The sequence below is a fragment of the Mycotypha africana genome, assembly GCF_025528875.1.
Source record: "Mycotypha africana strain NRRL 2978 chromosome Unknown BDF20scaffold_4, whole genome shotgun sequence".
In the NCBI taxonomy this organism is placed as follows: domain Eukaryota; kingdom Fungi; phylum Mucoromycota; class Mucoromycetes; order Mucorales; family Mycotyphaceae; genus Mycotypha; species Mycotypha africana.
In genome coordinates this window covers 1,343,606-1,367,508 of record NW_026515728.1, presented here as the reverse complement: position 1 = coordinate 1,367,508, position 23,903 = coordinate 1,343,606, and the positions used below count along the sequence as shown (strand labels likewise).

The 23,903-nt window shown below is 39.1% G+C and overlaps 10 protein-coding genes across 10 annotated transcripts; 3 read left to right on the top strand and 7 right to left on the bottom strand.

Moving 5' to 3' along the window:
- Nucleotides 1-47: 47 nt before the first annotated feature.
- On the bottom strand, nt 48-2,450 carry BDF20DRAFT_912320 (uncharacterized protein; the record flags this gene model as incomplete). The annotated part of the gene is made up of 2 exons (XM_053083939.1): nt 48-2,154; nt 2,266-2,450. 2 exons carry the CDS (start codon nt 2,448-2,450, stop codon nt 48-50), a joined length of 2,292 nt encoding a protein of 763 aa, XP_052937336.1.
- Nucleotides 2,451-4,083: 1,633 nt separating this feature from the next.
- On the top strand, nt 4,084-6,029 carry BDF20DRAFT_912319 (uncharacterized protein; the record flags this gene model as incomplete). Its single annotated transcript, XM_053083938.1, has 5 exons — nt 4,084-4,131; nt 4,218-4,787; nt 4,858-4,911; nt 4,985-5,149; nt 5,229-6,029. 5 exons carry the CDS (start codon nt 4,084-4,086, stop codon nt 6,027-6,029), a joined length of 1,638 nt encoding a protein of 545 aa, XP_052937335.1.
- A 1,093-nt stretch (nt 6,030-7,122) lies between these two features.
- BDF20DRAFT_937724 (permease family-domain-containing protein) lies at nt 7,123-9,336 on the top strand (the record flags this gene model as incomplete). Its single annotated transcript, XM_053084770.1, has 3 exons — nt 7,123-7,499; nt 7,591-8,860; nt 9,083-9,336. The coding sequence occupies 3 exons, from the start codon at nt 7,123-7,125 to the stop codon at nt 9,110-9,112; spliced, it is 1,677 nt and encodes a 558-aa protein (XP_052937334.1). The 3' UTR covers nt 9,113-9,336.
- A 6-nt stretch (nt 9,337-9,342) lies between these two features.
- Nucleotides 9,343-10,193, top strand: BDF20DRAFT_864999 (uncharacterized protein). The gene is made up of 2 exons (XM_053080768.1): nt 9,343-9,571; nt 9,642-10,193. The coding sequence occupies exons 1-2, from the start codon at nt 9,474-9,476 to the stop codon at nt 10,039-10,041; spliced, it is 498 nt and encodes a 165-aa protein (XP_052937333.1). The 5' UTR covers nt 9,343-9,473; the 3' UTR covers nt 10,042-10,193.
- A 411-nt stretch (nt 10,194-10,604) lies between these two features.
- BDF20DRAFT_864993 (Glucanosyltransferase-domain-containing protein) lies at nt 10,605-12,787 on the bottom strand. The gene is made up of 4 exons (XM_053080767.1): nt 12,358-12,787; nt 12,150-12,276; nt 11,657-12,043; nt 10,605-11,569 (listed from the first exon to the last, which is right to left on the bottom strand). Exons 1-4 carry the CDS (start codon nt 12,483-12,485, stop codon nt 10,622-10,624), a joined length of 1,590 nt encoding a protein of 529 aa, XP_052937332.1. The 5' UTR covers nt 12,486-12,787; the 3' UTR covers nt 10,605-10,621.
- A 1,764-nt stretch (nt 12,788-14,551) lies between these two features.
- BDF20DRAFT_818001 (uncharacterized protein) lies at nt 14,552-15,351 on the bottom strand (the record flags this gene model as incomplete). The annotated part of the gene is made up of 2 exons (XM_053077309.1): nt 14,552-15,068; nt 15,137-15,351. 2 exons carry the CDS (start codon nt 15,349-15,351, stop codon nt 14,552-14,554), a joined length of 732 nt encoding a protein of 243 aa, XP_052937331.1.
- Nucleotides 15,352-16,865: 1,514 nt separating this feature from the next.
- On the bottom strand, nt 16,866-17,564 carry BDF20DRAFT_818144 (uncharacterized protein; the record flags this gene model as incomplete). The annotated part of the gene is made up of 1 exon (XM_053077326.1): nt 16,866-17,564. A coding segment is annotated over one exon (699 nt), but the record flags the coding sequence as incomplete, so codon positions are not given.
- Nucleotides 17,565-17,689: 125 nt separating this feature from the next.
- On the bottom strand, nt 17,690-18,662 carry BDF20DRAFT_937706 (uncharacterized protein; the record flags this gene model as incomplete). Its single annotated transcript, XM_053084769.1, has 2 exons — nt 17,690-18,150; nt 18,225-18,662. Coding segments are annotated over 2 exons (897 nt in total), but the record flags the coding sequence as incomplete, so codon positions are not given.
- An 872-nt stretch (nt 18,663-19,534) lies between these two features.
- On the bottom strand, nt 19,535-19,717 carry BDF20DRAFT_810439 (uncharacterized protein; the record flags this gene model as incomplete). Its single annotated transcript, XM_053076599.1, has 1 exon — nt 19,535-19,717. A coding segment is annotated over one exon (183 nt), but the record flags the coding sequence as incomplete, so codon positions are not given.
- A 1,854-nt stretch (nt 19,718-21,571) lies between these two features.
- On the bottom strand, nt 21,572-22,285 carry BDF20DRAFT_818542 (uncharacterized protein; the record flags this gene model as incomplete). Its single annotated transcript, XM_053077381.1, has 2 exons — nt 21,572-22,088; nt 22,182-22,285. Coding segments are annotated over 2 exons (621 nt in total), but the record flags the coding sequence as incomplete, so codon positions are not given.
- Between the last annotated feature and the right edge of the window lie 1,618 nt (nt 22,286-23,903).

Sequence of the window (23,903 nt, the reverse complement as noted above, 5' to 3'; positions counted from 1 at the left end):
TAAACGTTTTTTTTGTTTTTGCTAATGCACAGACCGTTGGCTGATGCTCATGACTTTTTATTGTTATTATAAGCTTGGAGTGCTTTCAAAACACGTTGTACAAAAGGCCGTGTTTTAGCTATTTCACCCACAGGAGTTTTCAACAAGACATGAATAAGCTTCACTAGGCCTTGTAAGGCTGCTTCAGTATTGACTACGATGGGTATACGTTTGCTATCGATCGTGGTCGTAGCAGCACTGTCACTATTGGAGACAACATGCCAAAGCAATATTTCACACGCTTGCTTCAATTCGTGAACACATGGTCTAAAATAGCAATCTTCGAATTGGCTCCAGTGAGTAAACAATTCTACCAAAGCAAAAGCTGCTGCTGTACAGCGTTGAATGGAGATGGGCGTCGGTATAAAAGATTGGTGCAACAGAATCCAGTGACCGTAATGCCTTATCCACTGCTTGATAAATCGTACTTTCCAGATATTGTCAGAAGATGAGGTAGACAAAACATCTTCCATTGTGGGCAGTTGTTTTTGAAATTCCAGTAATCGCTGTTCAATCAACTCAATTTCTTTATAAGGTGTCTGCAATGATTCTGTAGTAAATAATGCACGCCTGATTTCTCTTGTGATCTGACACGTTATGAATTCGATATATTGAAAGGAAGCCTGATGCTGTTCGTCATCTTCGTATGGTTGTTGCTGTTGCTGTTGCTGTTGCTGTTGCTGTTGCTGTTGCTGCTGCTGCTGCTGATCCGATCGCATCGCGGCTGTCGCTGGCGTCGTGGTGAACAGAGTCGTCGTACTGACATGATCATCTAAATGGATTTCGTAAGGCTTATTATGGTAATGAGAAGAGGCCGTATCCAAGAAATACATGAACCACAAAAGTGACCGCGCATACTGTTTCACCGTCACCCAGTTTTTGGCAGGCTTGTAGTCTACGGGAAATAGCTCGCACTCTTTCTTTACGATCGAGTCCAAACTATCTTCTCGGTAAAGCTGGAGAGACAGCGCCATGCGTACGGCCATGCCAGAATAGATATAGATGACGGACGTGTTTCCATTCTCCATATGGTACAGGACCAAATTGCATATGGCGTGGCACGTAATCAAGCTTGGCGTGTCGAAATAGATAGAGGAGAGCAGTCTTTTGGCGAATTTGTAATACTGTAGAGACAGATGAATGCAGGTTTCTTCATTGAATAAAGACAACGGTAGAGACGACGACGTCGTCGATTCCTGGAAAATTTCCGGATGCCAGTAAAAAGTGTGCGGCAACATATGTGCGATAATCGATGCGTAGAGTAACTGTAACTGGGGTGAAAGAGTGCTGATATCATTGACAAGGAAGAGTTCCTTAAATAAGATATCGAACGGCTGCAGGGCTCCGTAAAGCAGACAATCTTTGTACAAGGTAAAGATTTTCTGTATCAACGTGATGGACAGCATATTATTCAACGTATTAATATTGGTGGCGGTGGCTGTCGTATCATCGATATTATCATAAAATGTCGTTGTTGTCGTCACAATGTCTTTCTCCAGCAGATATTCCTCATCATCTTCATAAAGAATAGGTCGTAGGCTAGTGAAATGACTAAATTTAACGTTCGGGAAGAGAGATTTGTTCCTGATAAGCCAAACAGGTTTGCTGCCACCAGCATCGCCCTTGTCCAGCAAACTTGGCTGTGGTTGCTGCTGCTGCTGCTGTTGTTGTTGTTGTGAGGAATTGTCTTTTGCAAATTGTATCAGAGTTGAATAAATATCAGTGATGCGAAATATGTTTGTGTCAATGGTTAGACCATTATAAATGGTGGAAGGGTATATTCTCCATTTGGATAAGGAGCCAATTTGAATATCAGTGTCATTAAAGATAGTAGCTGATATATTCATGGTATTCGTTAGGGTATTCGTTGGTAGCGTTCTACACGTATTCGTAGATGCTTCCTTCTGCTGAGGTATACTTTGCACCAAGTCTTCTAGTTGCTTAAATTGATTTGTCAAAGAGTGGATTTGTTCTTCCAAGCCCTGAAACCGATCTCGTAAGGCTGTACTTTCCAAATCACCGGGCAAATCCAAATATACACATTCAACGCCTGCCAAAAGACATTGCTCACACATTGGTCGCTGTCGAGAACATTTTGAGCGATGTCTTCGACATCTACAGAATGAGAAGTGACATCGAACAATGAGTGGGTAGCATACAATACAAGTGTGCAACAAAGGGGAAAATTTTTTTGAATTTTTTATTTTTTTCCATTTTTCCTTGTACCTTTGACATGATAAAGCCATTCGAATTCGTCTTTTGACAGGTTTAGTATCATTACTAATGCTACTGCTACTACTACTGCTGCTGTTGCCGCTGCTGCTGTTACTGTCAGTGATCATCAATTTCTGTGAACTATCCAACTGTTTTGAAGAAGGTTGCTGCTGAGGCAAAGGAAAGTCATTTTCCATTCTCAATTTATCTATTTGGTTTTCTTTTATGACGGAAAAGAGATGGAAATAACAAACTGAAAGAGATCTCTTATATTCTTTTTGTGTGAGGGTTGTGAGAAAATCTCGGGTAGCTTCTCTGTAGCGCAAAGAAAAAAAAAAAAAAAAAAAAAAAGAGAAAATGAACGCCGACGAATTTTGATTAATCCTGTGTGAAAAAGATATGCCCTACAAAAGGTTTCATATAGGGAAAGTCTTAGCTTTTGACACTGAATAAAACAGGAACCCTTTTTCATTCACCCTTTGTCGGAGAGGGCTTCTAAACGTTGATTATGTAATGATCTTACATAATGCTACTGTTTGCAGATATTGGACGTAGTATGAGTAATTCTGTGAGGTTGAACTCTTTTCTCAACATCGGCAATAATATGTCAAAATCAGAAAAATATGGCTGAGGAAGCATCTAGAATGAGAATGACGTCGTAAAGCATAAACAAAATGAAGAATTTTGAAGGCTTTATTATGAACAATAAGAAACAGTTTTATACAGCAAGTGTAAAGCATCCATTCAAAAAATAAAGAAGGGCCAACATATTATAAGAAAATAGGACTCCTAGTAAAAAGAACAAAATGTCTCCGCATACATATCTCCCACACCATGTACATTTGAAAGCGATATCGATTGATCAGTCGTCTTCCAAAAGTAGTTTTTGAGAACATAGCAATCATTGCTTCACATAAGCGTCCTGTACAATAGGCACATACAACCAATTTATGACTTTGCTTCGAATAGATTACCTTAGTTATTCTTACTGTTTCTGAAGCATCAACCGGCAATTTAGCCCGACGATAGGCAAAAGGAACCTTACCGCTCATGTTTCGGAAAACTACAACCAACGAAATATTCGGTACTGTTCACCGTTTCTACTAAAGATGGAAAGATGGTGCTGTAGTCAAGCAAATGCTTGAAAGTAGAGACTCCCCAAGTCAGTCAGTCATCCTCAACAAGAAGACCAACTGCCAGAATGAACTACCAACAGTCAAAAGTAGGCTGTTTGACAATAGCCGCAGTGCAATATCTTCGGAATGCGAAACTGAAAGCCTTTACATTGAAGATTCAGGCGTACATAAATTACGAAGAACAATCGAGGCCCAACCATAATTAATAAGGTATAGAGCTATTACAAGCAATTCAGCATAACTCTGCTCATGCATGCTACATTCTCCCTGCGCATACATACTACAGCAGGAAAGTAAGTCTCATCCCTTCAATGTACTATTTGACGACTGTTCAGAGAATCATCGCGGCTTAGAGTTTTGTATATGAAGAGTAACTAAAGTGGCTGTTTATCAGTCTCATCTATCAGAATAATGATCTATGACATAACAATGAGCCCTTGAACAGCATTTATTGCTCACTCTAAATGGGTTCATTATACTATTAGCTTCTTTTGTTATCAATCAATACAAATGCATAGTAAATAATCACTTTATAAAGCAAACCTTTTTGAAATCATTTGCCTAATATAGGTTTAATCAGACAATCAAAAAGCAGGAAATAAAAGGTACCAAAATTGCAGAAAAAAAAAATCAACTATTCTCTTTCCTTACCATTTTCCCTTAAATCTCCTAAAGAGACTCATCGATCGTCGAAATGTTACAAGCGTCGAAATCACCTTTCTCCTCAATAACACCAAGAAGGGTAATTAGCAGCTCAACAAGAATTCAAACTTTGACAAGAAGGGGAAGGGGCCGCGTTTGACAAAGACTTTTTTTTTTTCTTTATAGCGACAATTTCCTGACGATAGAGTAGAGGCACTTATCACTCAACTTTTCAAAAGTACTGCCAAAGGAAAGACGCATAAGACTGCCAAAGCAGCCGAATGGCTGCAATTCATGGAACACATCAATCCTTCCATGTTTGTTCTTACTGACCGACAACTTGTTCACTTGTCACGATTCGCCATTGCAAACCAAGAGGTTGACATGACAATCGCAGAGTTCAACCGCTTGATACACCAAGTGAAAAAGGAAGTCCCGAGCACCATCTACGACCAACGCACAGATAGTGCAGAATTAGACAGCGACCAGGACATCGAAACTGATAATGACAATATGAATGATGAAGAGGAAGAGGAAGAAGAAGTAGAAGATCCTACACAATATGAGCCTTACTATGTAGAAAATGATCAACAAAAACAAAAACAACAACGCAAAAGTAATAGAGCTTTACTACATTCGTTTCAAAATCGACATGATCTTTTTCAGCCTTTGGATGCTACAAGGGCCTTCTCCTCTGCAGGCGCTTCAAGTCTTTTTGAGGATAAAGAAAGTTTGAATCATCCTGATTCAGCTAACGTAAGTATTGAATAATAACCAAGCCTTGATCTATCATTCATTTATCTGATGTTTACTGTCTCGTTCATAGTTCCTGTTACCAGTGCGACGACAGAGTAAAGAACCCGAATTTGATTATGAGCAGGTAGAAATGGAACTATAAAGGATGATTACGATAGGCTCTTAATATGACTAAATATACCTCTTTATCCGAGTAGTTGACTGAATTGAATTTGCTAAAAAGGGACAAAGCTGAATTAACAACTCGTTTACAAGAGTTTAATAAGAGAGTGGGCCAGATGGAATTAGAAGTGGAACAGCAAAAAATACTTTCGAACGAACTAAAGCAAAAAGAATTTGAGCATCTCAAAAAATTGAAAGAAGTATGTTACCACAACTACCGATAAAACTAAGGAAAGAAAAAAAAAAAAAGAGAGATTGACTTGATACCGTTCATTTTAGTTACAAGAGCTGGTTGAGGAATATAAAGCAAAAAGTATGATAGCAGAGAGGCAGCTTCAAGAAAAAGACGAAGAGATCAATAAGTTAAAGACGGCATTAGGAAATACTGAAGCAGGCGAATTGTTTGATGAAACCAAAATGCTTTATGAAGAGCTTCAAAAGGAAATGGAGTCTCAAAAAGATCTGAAGAAGCAGTTAGAGTCGCTCAAAGAAGCAAACACTGAACTGGAATCAAAATTACTAGAGCAAGAACAAAATTCCGCTAAAATTTCCAAGGCTGCTGAGGAAGAGATAGCTCGCTTAAAAAAGACGAATGAAGACCTGACGAAAGAAGTGCATGCTACTAAATCGAAAGCAATTGCACAGGAAGCTCATTTGAATGATATTATACGACAACAGGGGGAACGATCCGTGGCAGTAAAAGCAAAGGCTGATCAAGAGTTCCAACAGTTACAAGAACAATTATCTGATCTCAATATGCTTCAACAAAAATATGGCGAACAAAGCAAAGCCTTAGAGGCAGTAGAAGAACAACGCATTGCTGAAATCAGGCAGCTTGAAGAAGAATTGGAGGACGCAAAGAAACTATTGACCGGCACCAAAAAGACGGCAACTCAAAATGTACTCTCTTGGCTCTCTTGGGTGTTGATGTTTTTCCTATGTTATGTAGTCTCTCAAATTAGCGTTTACGTACAAGTGAACCAAACACGCCCCGGTGCGTATACTGCTCCGTTCCAGTTCATGGATACTATCTGTGAGTGGTTATTGGCAGAAGACTTTGTGCCTTCAGTTAATACATAGGCATTCCAATTGTCGTTCATAACAAACTTTCAAGTTTGAATATACCTCTTTTTAATGCTATTATACCCATCCATCATAGTTTTTTTTTTTCTTCCAAGCAATTACGATAAATAACCCTACTATTTTACCATACTTAATGGCTATTCCCCGTATCAGAATACAGCCAATTTTCATGGGCCGCCAAGATACCAGTGACGAATTTTGGGGTTTTTTTTTTTGAAAGAAAAGGGAAAAAATATACGGCCCAGAGAGCAAAAATAGGAAAGAATCTAATGTTTACAACAGACAACGTAAAAGCGAAAGTTAGCAGGCCGGCTGGTATTGAAATAGGAACAAAAGAAGGGTTATTTACTTTAATATTACAAATAGGATTATACATCTATAAACATGCGTTTACTGTTCACGCTTTGAAACGGTTTGTTCTATGTTATAGAAAAGGATAAATAAAAGGATCGAGGACAAACGGTGGAAGCTGAGTTTTTTTAATTTTTTTTTTTTTTCATGATTATCTCTTTATCATGACTCATTCATTCCTTCGAAATTTTCTTCCATTTGATGTATGCCTACAATAGAGCATCTATAAAATAGAAGTATGTAGCATTATGACTTTCTCGAAACATAACAATGCCACATGGTCTATATTTATGTAATTCGTGTATTTGACAGTTGAATTGGATGGACGTGTAACCGAAAGTTAACTTTATTCATCTTTTTGACAGAAAAACCAAGGTGGGCAAAAAAAAAAGATACCATTCCATAAATGACCCGAGGTACACACACTTGCGGACACAGACCGCTTTCAGCGCATTATTTGTTTCTGATTGAACGGCACCAATAAAAAAAATTTTCCAATCTTTGCACCACGACATTTTTTTTATAAGAATTCCTTTTGCTTGGAAACTAGTTTGTTCTTTTTCTCTACGTTTATTAACGTCAAAACCTTCCACCTTCTTCAATAGCATCGACGCCTTTGAATACACGACGACTACAATAGTTTTTTTTTTCCCTATTGAAGAAACGATTGGAAACAAAAGTCGAGTGAAATTATTCATTTTTTATTTATTCCCCACCATCCTATTTCAGTCATCAAACAATGAAGTCGAATTGGGCAGAAAGAATAAATAATGCAGTTGCCAGGTCAAGGATTGGCAAACACTTTCAATTAGAAGGATCCGGGCATAGAAGAGAAAGAAAAGGCACTCGATTTCTTACTGAAATACGTGCCGGTCTCACTGTCTTTTTTGCTATGGCTTACATTATTTCTGTGAATGCCTCCATCATTTCTGAAAGTGGTGGTCCTTGTGTTTGCACGCCTACACCCGAGGATCCTACCTGCGATAATAATCAAGAATATATGTCTTGTTTATATGAAGTCAAATTGGATCTGATTATGGCTACATCCATCGTGGCTATGATTTCAAGTGTTCTTATTGGTGTTTTTGCAAATTTGCCATTGGGTATGGCACCTGGGTAAATTAGCTTATTATAGATATGGAAAGATAGAGAGAATGGAGTCCACTAGGCTATGGGTTTATTGATCCTCTTTTTTATATACATGTAGTATGGGTTTGAATGCTTATTTCACATATACGATTGTCGGTTATCACGGTTCCGGTAATGTTTCTTACCAAACCGCTTTGGCTGCTGTGTTCATCGAAGGCATCATTTTCTTTATTTTGTCTCTCTTTGGTGTGCGTCAATGGTTTGCACGTTTGATCCCAATGAGTATCAAAGTGGCCATGGGGTGTGGTATCGGTCTCTACCTTTGCTTCATTGGTTTACAGTCCTCGGCCGGTATCGGTCTTGTCACTTTGAATTTATCTACTTTGGTTGAATTAGGTGGCTGTCCTAAAGCAGCGCTGGATGCCAACGGTGTCTGTCAATGGGGCCATATGGAATCAGGCACCATGTATATGGGTATTCTTGGTCTATTGTTGATGGCATTGTTGTTGATGTATCGTGTGCGTGGTGCCATCTTGATCGGCATCGTGGTCATTGCCATTACAGCCTGGCCTCGAAACAGCCCCATCACTTATTTCCCTTACACACCGTCTGGCAACGAAATGTTTGATTTTTTCAAAAAGGTCGTTACCGTCAACAAGCTCAAGCATGTCCTAGGAAACTTTGATTTCAACCTCAGCTCAAAAGATATCTGGATTGCTTTGATTACTTTCCTTTATGTCGATATTTTGGACACCACAGGTACCATGTACTCAATGGCCCGTTATGGTGGTTTTACCGACAAGTCGGGCGATTTCGAGCATTCCACGCGTGCGTTCTTGACCGATGCCTGCTGTGTTACTATTGGCTCCTGCTTCGGTACCTCCTCTTGCACCACTTTTGTGGAATCCGGTGCAGGTATTGCTGAAGGTGGACGTACAGGCCTTACCGCCATTTCGGTTGCATTTGGCTTTTTTGTGTCCATTTTCTTTTCACCTATCTTTGCCAGTTTCCCTCCTTGGTCGACCGGGCCCGCCTTGGTTCTGGTAGGCTCAATGATGACTTCAAGTGCACGTAATATCAACTGGGATTATCCTGGGGATGCTATTCCTTCGTTTATCACGATGGCGGTGATGCCTTTTACTTATTCCATCGCTTACGGTGTCATTGGCGGTATTATTGCTTACATTATCATCAATGGTTTTGTCTTAATTGTGGATAAGGTGTCGGGTGGACGTATTCATCCTGACTATTCTCAACGTGAAGACTGGTGGACGGCTGTGCTCGGTCGTTCCTTTGTTCCTTTGTGGATCCGCTACCTGATAGCAAGAGCTCGTGGTGAAAAAGACTTTGACTGGCATCAAGATGAAATGGATTTAGATGAGCCGCAAGTGCCGGGTCAAGGTGAGGCTACTGAACTGAGTGATGCTACTGAACATGGCGGTTTCAGCAGTAGTGAGTCTCCTACGGTCGTTGTAAATAGTAACTCTTTGATGCATGAAAACCCCTCCTCTCAAACGTTAGATGTGGTTGAGGGCCTAGGCCATCATGAAAAACATTAAAAAACCTAACGATATGACAAAATAATCTATCCTTCTTATTTCATCTCATAGCCCTTCCTTTCCCTTTTTCAAACTCTGTAAATTATTATATTATCTTGACTTTTATAGAATTGTATATCTCCCTGCTTCCTTGTATCAATAATATTTAAACAAATAAACACATTTAAATGGTGGTTTTTTTTTTCTGTCTATGTCGATGGTTTTTTTCATACAAGTGTTCAATGAAAAAATGTGGGGTGGGGATGGGCAGGCGTGCGAGAAGCCTTCTTTTTCAGTGAGACAGCGGAGTTTTACCAACCTTTCTTTTTTTGACAGGAATGACTTTTTTTAATTTTTCTCTATTTGCATAAGGTGGTCTCTTTCTTCTGTTCTTTTTTCTTTTTCAACAATTTTTGCGTGCGTATTATTGCAGCAAGAGTAAAGAAGAAAAGACAAAACCCAAATGGAAGAGAATCACGTGACAGAAGAGTCATTAGAGGAAAGAAAGATTGAAAGGATAGAGGAAGCATATACAAAAGTCATAAGGAAATTTCGGAAAAGGTAAAAAGAGAAAAGTTGTGATCCGCTCCTCTTCTCGCCCTCCTAAATGAAGTCAATCGAATTTGAAAAGGGCAGAGAAGTTGGGAGGCTACGAGACATTACCGGATTTGTGGCAAGATTTTGCGCCTGTTATTCTCAACACGATCCACTTGAGGTCAACGCCAGTGGTTGTACAACGTCTTTTGAATTATACGGGCGACTTTCATGATTTTTGTGAGGCCTTTGTGGAAGATACAGATACCCATGAGTATAAAGAATATTTTGAAGCCATGGAATTTGCATGGTGCTCCGTCATTAAAAGAAGTACGACGAGTACCACGAGTGGTTCTGCCGAACACCCATCGCTGACAGAAACAGAAAAAGTGCGTATATTGAACGTGCTACAGGATGGTCAAGAAAGAGCAAGTAATAAATTAGGGATAAGTCAAGCATACTCCAAAGCAATTGATTTAATTGACGATGATCTCTAAAATAAATGAGTTTATAGATGCTCACTTTACCCTAAAAAACCGAATCTGAATAAAACTCTTTTCATGTATTTCAAACAGCATGAAAGAGATTTGTTGCTATTCATTAGTATGAGAAAGTAAAGTGAAGTGGGTCATTCTCACAAAAAAAAAGCGCTTCAAAACGAGACTATAGAATAAATCAATATACCACACATACTAATACATAGACAAGAAAAGAAGTCAAGATGAAGGTCTTTGATCACTTCTTTGCTGATGAGAGAGAGAAAGAGAGGAAGTATTAGAGATGAAAACGAACAGTACGATACTGATAGGGAACTTAGCTCAGGATTTACCTGGGCTTCTCATTGCTATGGAAATGGCACCTATTTTGGTTTAGTGGGTACGTTGTCATTCAAAGCAATTTGGTCCCTCGAAGCTTTGCGATCTATTCCTTTTTTTCCCCTGCCTATACTAATAAAGAAAAGAGTGACCTAGACTGACGTATCATAAGATAACGATGATGAGAATAAGGTATGCAGTTCCTTTTTTTTTTTTTTTTTTTATTCTATAGAAAAATAAAGAAATAAAATAGATGATCTAATTACATGAAAAATATGGCAGCAAGAAGACAAATAATGGAAGCCACGAAAGCGTCTCCATAATGTGCAGAGGTGAATGGGTTGTAGGCACTGGATGCGACAGAATGAGCATCTGAGGGATTTGCTTTATTATCCAACACACCACTCAAGTTGGGTGCCACATGAGCGCAAGTGGCGAGATCATTGCGCTTGGGATAAATCTCTTGGCCAAAACCGTTGTAGTAACAAGCTGTCTTTGGCTGTGTCTTCATCAATTCTTTTGCCTTGAGGTTATACAGCCAGCTAAGTTTGTCTCTTGGTGAACAGAAGGAAAAGGCGCCATAGACACCCTTCTCGCCGTCGCCTGCTATGTCTTGGCAGGACACCAAACCGCACATGGTATCTAATTGGCCGCCCAGGGTACTGTTAACACTACTGCTGGTCACGACACCACTGCTGCCCACAGCAGCCGTGTTGGCAATCTTGTCAGACGCCACACAATTCAAATTCTGCACCATGCATTCGCATGCACCTTCGGAAGGCGTGGGTGGCAATTGAACAGACGCTTTCCAGTTCTCGGTCTGGGCAGGACAGTCGGGTGCTTGTCTTTGCTCGTTGTATTGGTCCATCTTGACGCCGACTGGCCTGATTTGATCGATTTGGGCTTTCAGGTACTTGTAATCGGTCAGCACTTCGGCTGCCCCGTTGTCGGATATCTTTACCAAACCATATCGGTTGTTCTCTTGCGTCCATTCGTAGACGACGCCGCCAGACCAGACATTCGTCATGTCAGGGCCGTAAATAGCGGCCACTTCGGAAAAGGGGCGAGGCGTCACCAGGTTACAGCCATATTCCGAGAGAAAGACAGGTTTGTTGTATGTTGAAAATTCTTGTGTTCTTTCCTTGAAGCCTGATTTTTCAAAAGAGGATTCACCGCACCATTCATATAAATTCATACCATAAAAGTCAGCCTATGAGGGTGGACGGACAGAGAGGAATGAGTTTTTCCATAATGAAACATGTTTAGTGTACTTTTTTTTTTTTTTTTTTTCGTTTACTTGACTCTCTTCGTCACCACAAGCAAAATAATCCTTGATAGCATCACGGATAAATTCATCGTCGTTACTTGCATAACCTACTGGAATGGCTCGGGACTTTGTAGTTTTGATGTAGGCTTTGATATCACGAAGGGCGGCTTTCACGTAAGCGGACGCGACCGTATTGGTTTTGTCGTTTGTCACTTCATTGCCTGCAATAAAACCAATGACATTGTCGTATCGAGAAAAGGCATCTACCGTCAGTTTGTAGGCGTTATAAAGTTGCACACCGTATTCTGGTTGGTTTCGGTTGATTGAGTTCTGAGGTGTAGCTATATCCAATAACAAGTAAATGCCAGCACTTGAAAATGATTTCATACACGCGTCGTGGTTCTTTCGGGGATCGACCTAAAGGAGATATCATGAGAGAGAGAAAAGATACAGAGAAAAAGAGAAAGAAAGAGGGTTGGTACAGTGGGGGTAATGAATAAGGAAATACGTTCTATCGATTTACCTCGTAGACACGAACAACGTTGGTCCCTAGTCTAGCCATTAATGGCGCATCTCTTGCACAAGCAGCTGCATCTGCTAGAGGATCCATTGTTGCTTCTTTTATATTTCCTCGAGGCTGATAGGCCACACTAAGAAAAAAAAAACAAGTCAGTGCCCATCAGCTATTGACGGTTGGAATCCTTCCTTCCACTGTCTTTTTCTTATGATACCCTTTGATAAAGAACTGATCTTTGGTGACAGAGTCGAAAAATTTTGTGCCTTTGATAACAATTGGGTTCAAAGCAAGCACTGTACCCGCAGTATATGCCAACAGCAAGACGGTGGCTGTTATCTTCATGATGTGTAATATGGATCAAAAGGGCAATGGTAAGGAAAGCACAAAAGATGAAGATTAAAAAAAAGAGAGTGAATGAAGGACTATACACATTTAATAGGTCAAATAATTCATCTCATCGGTTTTTATCCTAAGCATTTTTTAGGAGGCCCTTTATTGTACTTTAAAATATGAAAGGAGAAAAGAGAGATTTCTTGTGTTTATTTGTTGAAATTATCCTATGCATGAGATCAAAAGAGAAAGTAAGAAACTCAGAGAGTTAGAGACAGAGATAGAGACAGTAGAGAGAGAGAGAGAGAGAGAGAGAGAGAGAGAGAGAGAGAGAGAGATTGCATCAGCGGCATTTTTGTGAGTTTAGCCAAATCAGCATAGAAAAGATTCTGGACATTTTCTGTGCCTAGATGGTATTTTTTTCGCCACATGTCTGTGTGCGTAAATAGCCTTCTCCCTTCTACAAGGGTTCTATCGTATAGAGTTATCGGACATTATTTAGAGATTTGAGTTGCCAATAAGAAGGAATGAAGAAAAGAGAGCTTAAGACACGGATGAGTGCATGATTCACACCGTAAAAGTAGAATTGGTTGATGACGTGAAAGTAACCGACTATGATGAACGTGCATTGTTTGGACAAACAGTACTACGGATGTGGGAGTCCCTTAATGAAAATATGTAAAGTAATATTATCATAGCTCGAAACTGTAATCGAGGGTCAACTTATTGATAAAACGAGAAACGAGTCAATTTGATGAGGTCTAGGACAAAAGTGTGTGAGATAGAACTTTTATTCTCAAAGTGTGTATACATAGCTAAACAATGGGATAGAGGATTATGCTGTTGTTGTTGTTACTCCATCACTTGCTACTTTTATCAGCGTTATAAAAGCCTTTCCGTTTTGAAATGTCACTATAGAGTGTATTGCATCTGTTAAAGCATGTAGACAATGTCTGTACATGTATTGAATGATAAGTTTTTATTATTTTCTATTCCATGTGTTGTAGGTTGCTTTCGCATTTTAAACTTTTTTAATGTTTAATTGGCAGGGAACCCCCTCCCCTATCCTACCACCACCAAATACGTGATGTACAGAAGCAATTGTCTTCATTTTGCGACGCTTTGGTGTAAAGTCAGGCACATTTCAAGAAAGCTTTATTTGAAGATTGGGACACTTTCTTTTTGAAATATTGTACGTATGCTTGTGTGTGTGTGTGTGTTTGAGAGAGGGGGAAGGGGTTATAACTTTTAATCAATGAATATTTGGCATTAACCATGGTCATGTCAAATCCGTGTTGATTTCTTTTACAAGAGGGAGCTGGAGACGCTTGTTTACGAATTCTTCCTCGGACTAAATCATCTTTACTGAGAATGCGAAATTGAATAAGCACCTAGTGTTGATATGAGCTATAAGCGCACCCATCTTTTTCATGATCCGCTATCTCTTATTTATACAAAAAGAGCCTGTTTAACAGAACAAATACAGTGTGTTTGTTGAAACAAACAAGTAAGCGATGTGGAAGTCTCATCCAAGAAGAGTGAAACCGATCTATCCCTTTTTGTGCTTTGGTCTTTCGCCGGAAAAGAAAAAAGATAGCCAGCATCTATTTTACTACTGCTGCCTGTCTCGGTTTCAACAAAAGATAAAAAAGATTCCAAATTGGTTGGGTGGTCCATTTTCCTAAAGAGCTGCATACACGTTTTGCTGTTCCTTTTTTATGTGTGTGTGTGTGTGTGTGTATGTTTTTTTTTTTTTTTTTGTTTCTCATCAACAGAACCGTAGTAGGTATGACTGATAACAAAAAGTACAGTAAACTACACGTTACATAGTTAGTTTAGCCTTATATGTATTGTTTGTTTTTTTTACTATGATTTATACAATGAAGCTTTTACAGTGAACTTGCGCAAAGATGGGATAGGCATGGTGAAGGGAATATGTCTTTTTTACGTACAAAAAAGATGAATAGGAGGGTGGTATGGGCGAGTATAGAATGACAGAAGGTAATCAAGATGATGATGAATGGGTTGGTAAATGATAGACCTGCTATTGCTGATAAGGAAGAAAAGGGCGAAAGAAATTATTGGTAGGGTTCTTCACCGATACATTCAGAGATAGGAACAAATTCATAACCTTGATCTCTGACGTATTTGATCAACCAAGGAATAAGTTCTTCAACTGTGGGCTTATGAATATCGTGCTCAAGACAGATATGACCGTTTCTCTTTGCATCTTTCTTGTGGAGGGCCTTCATGACACGGTCTTGAGAGTACTTGAGACCCTTCAACTTCCAATCCTTGGTATCCACGTCCCATAAAACGTTGACATAACCACGTTCTTTGAGAAGCTTTTCGGCCACAGCATCGTAGACACCTTCAGGAGGTCTGAACAAACGAGGACGCTTACCAATAGCTTTATGAATGATATCGGATTGCTTATCGAGTTGCTCGGCGACCTTGTCTTCAGAGAGACCTTCAAGATCTTTGTGTTCGTAGGTGTGGCTACCTACTTCATGACCCATATCGACGTGGTGTTGGAGAAGTTCCAAGTAAGTCTTTTTACCGTCCTTTGTCTTGATCTTATCGTGAAGGACATCACTATCGTAAACGCGGTGAGAACGAACAGCCATTTCTTTTTTGATTATCAAACATTTGTTTATACTTACACAGCATTGAGACCATTGGTGAAGAAAGTAGCTCTGATACCTTCCTTATGCAAGTATTCAGCGAGATCCCAAGAGTATTTGTAAGGTCCATCGTCAAAAGTCAAAGCAAAGGTACCTGGTTTCTTACAGCTAGAGTAAGTCTTGACTCCGTGAGGTTTCGCGGAGACGAAAGCCATAGCCGCAAAAAGACTGAGAATTAAAGCAGAGGTATGCATGTTTGTAATCTTTTTGGTTTGGAAAAAAGCAGGAATGAAGAGGAAAAGAAAGACCAAAAGTACGTCTCTTTATATCTCTTTCTGTGTCTACGTGGAGATGTTTATTTTTACTCTTTGTTTACTAATCTCACAGCGCCTATTTAAAAACCCAAACATCCAAAGGAACGCGGCTTGTGAAATGCATCCTGTACAGGAAACGAGTTGCTTGCTGAGCCATACTACAGCGATTTGTAAACAAAAATCACCAAACAAAGGTTAAAAACAGTGACCTATTTTTATACAAATAAACTAATAAGTTTCATTCTTACTTATATATCTATCATGTCGACATCAATACGATCCACCCTCCATTCTAAGAGAGTTCACGTAGGACTCTAGATAAAAGGGGTCATCGCACTATTAATAGTTGCTTGACAGCGTCAGGGAAATCAAGCTTATAGCCGGTGAGATGATAAGATGCGTCTTTGAGGAATTTACATAGACGTAGATAATCCATTGTTGATCTTTTTTTTTGACACGTGTCGATAACTGTGTATTTTTGCCTCTTTATAGAGGTTATGCTTCTTGTCCTGTATACAGACACACGTGCAAGAAAACAGTTCTATATTTCTCATCCGTATTCTACGTTGTGACCTTATTTATGATTTAAAAAGGACAGCAGCTTTTTTATTCTTTCATTAGCCACTACGTTTAGCTAAAGTCTATGTCTTCTTGGCGGAAATTCAAATGACATTCTACGTAAAAGACTATTTTTAAACCTGTTTAAAAATAACGCTTCTCTACACCAATGGAGAGAGGCCTTTCATATCCAGCAACAAGTGAGAGTTTTTATTCATACTACAGTTTATTAACTTTAGATTTGGACAACACACACAAAATTTTTAGACGATAAGGAAATTAAGTTTAAGCGGATGTAAGATAATAGTAGACCGTTAAGAATAAAATGTTAGACAGTTTGCACAACACTAGAAAGTATAAGGTTTTCATTCTTTTTACCTGTAATTATCAAACTGGGTTCGTTCCAGCGATGTTGAGGGAGAGGAAGATTTTATATTTTTGTCCGCGTGAATTCTTTTGGCCTTCCTAAAGCCTTCCAAATAGCACAACTAATTTTCATCATATTCTTAGCAGCATTGACGTCTCGATTCCACAGTATATGGCATGTCTTACAAACAAGTATACTGCAAGTCTCAACGCCTTTCAACCTCTCCAAAGTATCGTTCGAACAGCAGGAGCATATTCTGGATGTCTTGTATTCATCAATTTCAAGTACTACCAAGTCTCCGCTTGCTTCACGTCGCTTTAGTGCACGCCACAAAACACCCACCGTTCCACATCGGTGACCCTTCAATGCGACATTGTCTTTAGCGAACATACCATTACCAAATACAATGAGAGGCACTTTTTTGACATCACCGACACTGAAAGGTTGGGGCCTCCATTTGGCATTTGAACTACTATTACAAAAAACATGTTACTTTCTATAAGTTGTTGATGATGATTGCTTATGAACTTTACCTATCTTTCTTATCTAATTCCATTTTAACTTCTGGCGTCCCTTCTTTTATACTCTTTTTCTCTGGTGCTCCTTTCTTCTTCTTTTTTCTTCTTTTCTGAGAAACCGCCTTGCCATTGTTCTTCTTCTTTGAACCCTTCTTTTCTTTTTCTTCTCTCTTCTTCAATCTGAGATCCCCATTATACTTTGTACTGCCATTAACTAGCATATTTACCATTTTGGCTGCTGCACGTTTCCGTCCTTGGTATAAATGAAATCGATCTTTGGCAGTGTCATCACCGTAGAAAGAAAACAAGACTTCCAAGTGCTGTAGGATGTATGCTGCATAACAGTGATATTGGGCTTTGGAGCCTGTCTTGGCAGTTGGTATATCACTTTCGATGTTCTTTATGGTACCAGCTTTCTTCTTCTCTAGCCTTGCAGAGTACCTGGTGCTACCAGTCATATGGTAGTATTCTTTGGTAGAACAGCTTCGCACCTGGTGCTTCGTTACGTCTATCCCAATTGCTGCTGTGAAAACGTCTCTTCTACCAGGATCAATGAAGCAGGGTCTATAACCAGATTCGACTTCGGCATAATCAAAATCTTCCAAAGTCAACCGATGGTCTTCGATGGTTTTCTCTTCTTTTGATTTCCTCTTCTTACTAAAAATAAAGTCGACAGTGAAGCCATCCGAGCGGACGATATTACGGAATAGGGTCTCTTGGCTTGTCTTGAGGTCATTCAAACTGTTGTCACAAAAAATGAAATTCAGTAAATACTAATGACAACATTTCTGCCAAACCTTTTTTTTTTTTTTTTTTTTTTTTTTTTTTTTTTTTTTTTTACCTATCAAATCCCATCTTCTTAAAGCTGAACACTTGATAAAACTTTTCGAGTTGATTTGTATAGCCTTTCGGAGCTGTACCGGGAAACATGAATGGAAGGAGCGAGTTGACGCTTATGGAGATGAAACGCCAATGGAGCGAAGGCAGAGGGAAAGGGAAGAAGCGCTTCGGTAACGGTAATCTACGGACATCGTAAGCTGCATGTTCGTCATGTTCCTTTTCATACGAGGATAGGATGTGCCATAATGCTTTGGTAAACTTGGCGGGATCGGATGATAAGGAAAGCAGCGTAACCTTTTCCGTTATAAGTTTCTCAAAGCTTTTGCATAGCATCTCTATCTTGCTTTTGTCTTCTTTACTAAGCATGATTCTATCAGGCCAGTTGGGTTCGCCTTTGCAAATTACTTGGTAGCAGTATTCTTTTGATATTTCCACTGCGTCGGTCTTCTTCATGCTCTGATTATTATAAAGCAAATACAAATGGTTAGAAACTAAGAAATCGAAATTATAGTAGTGATAACAATACGCACAACAAACATGTTTTGCAGCTTATAGGTTAGATATTTAAGCACTCGTTGTTCAAAAAGCTCAACAATAGAGTTAGTATACGAAACGCTTATCTCCTTGGCGGCTTCTGTGAGACAGTGGCTGTAACCTTTAGTGAAACTCTGACTGATTACTATTGTCGGATGCTTTTCCTTAAAGTCATCAAAATAATTTTTGATGTCGTCGTTCAGCGCCTTCTTGTGAGTAACCTTTTTGCCCGTAACGAGTTGTCCAACAGAATACCAAAATTGCTGTGTGAAGACTTCTGAAGGAATGGCATTCTTATTATGCACGAGGTAGGCATTAACAAATAGCTGGCAGCGAAACACTATAGCTCTGATGACCTTGCAGCAGGAGATGACCTTTTCCTTGAACTTTTCACGAAACTGTGGTAAAACGGCACTGTCGATAGGAAGCTTCCTTGCAAAAACAGTAGAATCATGGCCAAGGACAGATGAAATGGCCTCGTCCTTTGATTGTATGTGATTAGGACAAAGAGGCGAACGAGGAGAAGCATGGTCATCATTCCCACAACTGGAACACTCTACAGCCTGTGATGCTGTTCTCTTCTTTTTCACTGCTTTCTTCTCTGCTTTAACACTGGCGCTCTGTTTTCTCTTCTTATTGCGAGTCCCAACTATATGTGGAAGATATGGTCTATTACTTGGCTTGTGTGGCTAAAGGCAGGTCGAGGCTCAACTTACCATCATCGGCGGATATAGCTTTATGGTACTTGCATCCCGGGTAATTTTTATTAAAGTGACCCAAATCATTACAGTCCTTACATTTGGTATGCTCTGAAAAGTGTACAATAAGGTTACTAATGTCTCAAACTACACACTGTATAGTGATATGCCATTACCGGACGGATTTTCCTTCTTGGTATAATTTTCTTTCACTGAATTGATTTTATCTATGATGATTGTCTTGTACATGTGTGTAGAAAATGACGTTGGTTTGAAGGTAATGAAGTGAAAGAAAAGAAGAAGAGAAGAAAATAATTGAAAAAGGTGAAAGATAAGAATGATCACTAAATTTTGGCAACATAACATTTCGTTTAACAACATTTATAATAACAGTATGATTTACGCGTTTAATGTCACATTTAAAAAATACGCAGATATTGAAAAATTTGATCCGATACAGTAATTTAGCGTTGGATTTAAACAAAGCTGCCATATGAATGGACAGTACAAACCAGATTTTTGAGACGTCTACTCAAACCTTCAAATTTCGCACAGAGCTCCTGTCTTGCAGCTTGAATTGTTGTCAAAGGTCTCGCATCAAATAATGCTATAAGAAACTCAGTATGTTCTGCAAAAAGCTTCTTTGGTCGAGAGATGCCGGTTCTTGGCTTGCTACCAGGAAGGACTGTACCATCACTAACATTCCACTGATCTGAAAACTTATAAGCGGTGAACCTCGGAATGTCACACTCAACCGCAGCTTTGGGAACTGTAAGCCCAGCCTCTTGGATTAAGTGAATCAACCGTCTAATGCTGTGCTCACTATATTGCTTGCGCTTCTTGGACTTATCCGTTAATGCGACAGTGCTGAATTCTGTTGTTAATTCTTCAACAGCTTCTTCCATTTTCGCATCATCGACTACAGGGCGCCGCTGCATTTCATCATAGTCGACGATCTTCTCCATTTGCCCGAAAGTAACAGCAATTTCATCCAAGTCCATAGCAAAAGTATTTTCGGAAAGCATAGGCTCACTTGCAGGATTATAATTTATGTAATTCATGTTGCAGGGATGTGTTTATTTTAAAGCAAACGAAATCTACTCAAAATATTTCGTCTACCGTAAAAGCCCAGTTCGTCTAAAATCAAAAATCTATAGTCCACTAAAAAAAAAGAAACGTCCCAATTAAGGTACCAACTTCGTCCACAAAATTTTCGAAATCGTCTCTTATGAAACCTAAAATACTGTAATCCTGGTGAAAAGAAAAATTTTAAGTTCCCTTGGTTTTTCTTTTTTCAAAGAGATCCGGGAGACAGATAGAAAACTTTCCTATTACAAAGAAGAAGAGACTCTGCTGAATACAGTTTCCCGTTCAAGCGGGAAAAAGTGCGATAAAAGAGAGGAGAGGCATTACAGATCCATCACCTGAAATGCAAGTGAAATCTATGCTCTTTTTTCTATAGCGATTTGCGGGATAAGCCAACATCGGATGCCAATAACCAACATTTATGCGAATTTCAGTTTTCCTTTGACCACTGCTTTTTTCTCTCTCCTTTTTGTGTAACGCAAATTCATGGTACAATACAATCACTCACTTTCTTTTTAAAAAGGTTGTCAATGAGCTCCTGCAAAATGACGAGAAAACTTCGCTGTTAAAAAGATGATGATATCCATGTTGCTAAAAATAGAAAGACCATTTCCCATTCTCATGCCATTCGGGATATGGCAAATGGAGGAATTTGCTGTTGTCAAAACCAAAGAGTGGGAAACAAAAATACTGAGAATAAAACGGAATCTTTTTTATGGAAAACTTTTTTATAGAATAAAGACACTTTTCCCTAATAAATAAGGTAGACAGACGCTGTTGGTTAGTGATGTTTCCATACAATGTGGGCCACCTAGGCGTAATTATTAATGATAACATTGAAAGTGTCAACCCAAGTGGAAGCGTTTGCAGTGAGGAAAAAAAAAAAGAATGTTCGAGAACAGAAAAGACGTGCGGTGGTAAAGGACAATGAATTGGTAGCCAATGACTGATTTCCTGGTATCAAAGGGGAGATCTCTCTGGAGCTAAAATTAGAACGTTCAATTGATATTTTTAGACGGCATACTGATGACGTGACGAGTAACTGTGAGAGAACAATCAAAACCAGAAAGATCTATACGACGCGTTTTTCGTTAAAAAATCACAAGATGTATTCCTTTGCTTGAAGGCACAGGGTGGTTTGTCGAAAAAAAAAACCTCCAAAAAAAGAAACCACCGACCAAGCGCGCAAAACCGAATGTGGGTCTAGAATGTTACACCGTGCTGTCTTTTTTAACGCACAGATCGCTTTTCAAAAAAAAAAAAAAGACGGGAAACGGACCTTTTTCATGTAAACTATTCGATATTTGTTGAGTCGACTTTCTGAAAACAGCTTCCAAGAAAAATGCAGAACATTTATTAACAAACATGATAATTACATTGTAGAAAAAGAACAGACAAAAATAAGAATAAGGAAACGGTTGCTCAGTGGCAAAAGTATTAAAAATTACAAAAAAAGATCGCGTGTCATAAGGAAGGAGAGACAGAGACAAAGCGCGACTGAGATGCGTGTGGGTGATAATGATGATATGAGTATGTATGTATGATATGTATATATACATCTATTGGTAAGGTTCGACACCAATACAGTCTGCCACGGTCACAAATTCATAACCCTTAGACTTGACATACTTGATAACCCAAGGAACTAATTGCTTGACGGTTTGTTCATATACTTCGTGTTCTAAAGCAATGTGACCAAGAGAATCATCGGTATCGGCATCCATCACTTGCTTATAGGCATTGGTTTCATAATCAAAGTCGTGTGTTTGCCAATCCAAGGTATCAATATCCCAGTTGACAGCAGAATAACCAAGCTTCTTTAAGATTTCCAAAGAATTCTTATCATAAGAACCGGTAGGAGGACGCATCACAGCGGGTCTGACACCAGCGGCCTTGTAGATAATATCGGATTCTTTGTTCATTTGGAAATCGAGGTCGGCTTCTTTGAGACCGATGATTTGTCTGTGTTCGTAGGTGTGGCTGGCAAGTTGGTGACCCATATCCTTGTAGTGCTTGATCACGTCCATATAGGTCTTTTCACCATCAGAGGTTTTAAGGGTATCCTTTTCAACGTTACTAAAAGAAAAATAGTAATCATTATAAGCATCACACAAGTCATCATAAACTCTTCCCTTGTCAATAAACGAAAAAAAACAAAAACAAACTTACACCCAGTTATTGCCATTCAAGAAAAAGGTAGCTTTCACACCTTGTTCATGGAGGGTCTTGGCCAATTCCCAAGACCATTCGTTGGGTCCATCATCAAAGGTGAAAGCAAAAACACCCGATCTGTTACAAGAGGTATAGACACCATCTTCAACATTGTCACCAGTAGGCAAATCACCTCTCTATACAACACGTATAACGGATCTATGAGTCACAAGCTGGAAGACACGATCTCATCTATCTCTCATTCACTTACCTTTTGAGCGGGGAAAGCAAAGGCAGAAGCGACCAAAGAAAAAGTAACGACAATAGAGGAGAAACGCATGATGAAGAAAAGGATTTATGAAAAAAGATATCTTTCAACAAAGAAAGTTACCCAAAAAAAATTTGGCCTTTTTATATGAGTTTTCCCCTCTCTCCCGGTGTCGTCTAGCTGCTGTCTTTTTTCTTTGTTGAACTGTTCCTATTTTTGGCTATTTAAAATTCAGGTAACTGAAGTTTCAGATGTTTCAAAATCAGTTCAATTTCCAAGTAATTCAAATCTAATAAGACAAGAGCGCTTTTCAATCATTGACTGCGATCAGGCTAAAAGATACAGTTGTCTATCCCGAGGATTAGTAACCAACATTGGCTTTTTTTTTCTTTTTTTTTTTTTTTTTTTTTTGCTACGGTTACAAGTCGTACATGGTAAAACTGTATGACGACGATCTGTGTGCACAGACCATCCTATGCAAAAACTAAATTGTTCGGAGTTTTGTCACTATGCACACAGTCCATGGTTATCTATTTGTATATACAGCACCTTTTTTCCGTCTTTCTTTATCTTTTCATTCTTGTATGTTATATTCAGGAATGTTGATTATCAATGAGAACGGTACCTTGTTTGATTCTCAGCATCGATATTGACAAAGAATCCAACCAACGGGAATCGTGAAGGGTAAACCATTTGATTTCTTCATTAATGGACATTGGATTGTTCAAAAAGTTTTTAAATGTATCTCTATTGGACGAATTTCTGATACCTGATAAAAGAAACGGGAGGGCACGAAAGGAAAAAGCAAAAGAAAGTCACTAGCAGCAATAGCATGCTGGTTGTGCATATGGCGGCAGTAAGTTGAATCATAAGAGAGGGCGACGTAACTCCTTTAGTAAAAAGGGAAAGAAGAGGAAGCTGAGGGGACCTTTTTTTTGTTTTAAATCTCCTCGTCTTATAAAAGAAAGATCCGTCCTATGGGATCAACAACTCGTGAACGAGCGAAAATGGAGACTTGGCTGGTGTCGTCATGTAATGAAACCAAGTGTATGTGGGATCTATTTGTCCAAAAACAAAGGATTATTTTCAAAAAAAAAAAAAGCGTATGACTAAGCTCAATTTGGAGATAGTATATATCTTACATATGCATACATACTCAAATTGCTATGATTATTCTATCCAGGTCTCAGCTTGTATGAACGGGTGCACTCTGAAAAAACAAAAAGCATTTCTGAAAGGCCCTTTTCTCGCAGCAATACGAGAGGTGCACATCACCGCCGCACAGTATCATCGTTTCCAAGAGAAGCATGACGTAGATTTGCAACATAATGTTGACTGATACAAACAGTTGTCTTAGCGTCGGGAAACGAAATAAACATGAAGGCTTTTTTATTTGTTATCCAAATCAAGAATGGCAAAAATCAGATGGGCTATCCCCCAAAAAACGAATCTGATTGGCAGAAAAGTGTGCA

Excerpts from the sequence above, each read along its gene's own strand:
- BDF20DRAFT_864999 (XM_053080768.1), top strand. The coding sequence starts at position 9,474 with ATGGAAGAGAATCACGTGACAGAAGAGTCATTAGAGGAAAGAAAGATT. Across the intron at positions 9,572-9,641 it reads ATAAGGAAATTTCGGAAAAG|GGCAGAGAAGTTGGGAGGCT; the intron begins GTAAAAAGAGAA and ends GAATTTGAAAAG.
- BDF20DRAFT_864993 (XM_053080767.1), bottom strand. The coding sequence starts at position 12,485 with ATGAAGATAACAGCCACCGTCTTGCTGTTGGCATATACTGCGGGTACA. Across the intron at positions 12,277-12,357 it reads GATCAGTTCTTTATCAAAGG|TGTGGCCTATCAGCCTCGAG; the intron begins GTATCATAAGAA and ends TTTTTTTCTTAG. Across the intron at positions 11,570-11,656 it reads GTGGTGACGAAGAGAGTCAA|GCTGACTTTTATGGTATGAA; the intron begins GTAAACGAAAAA and ends CCACCCTCATAG.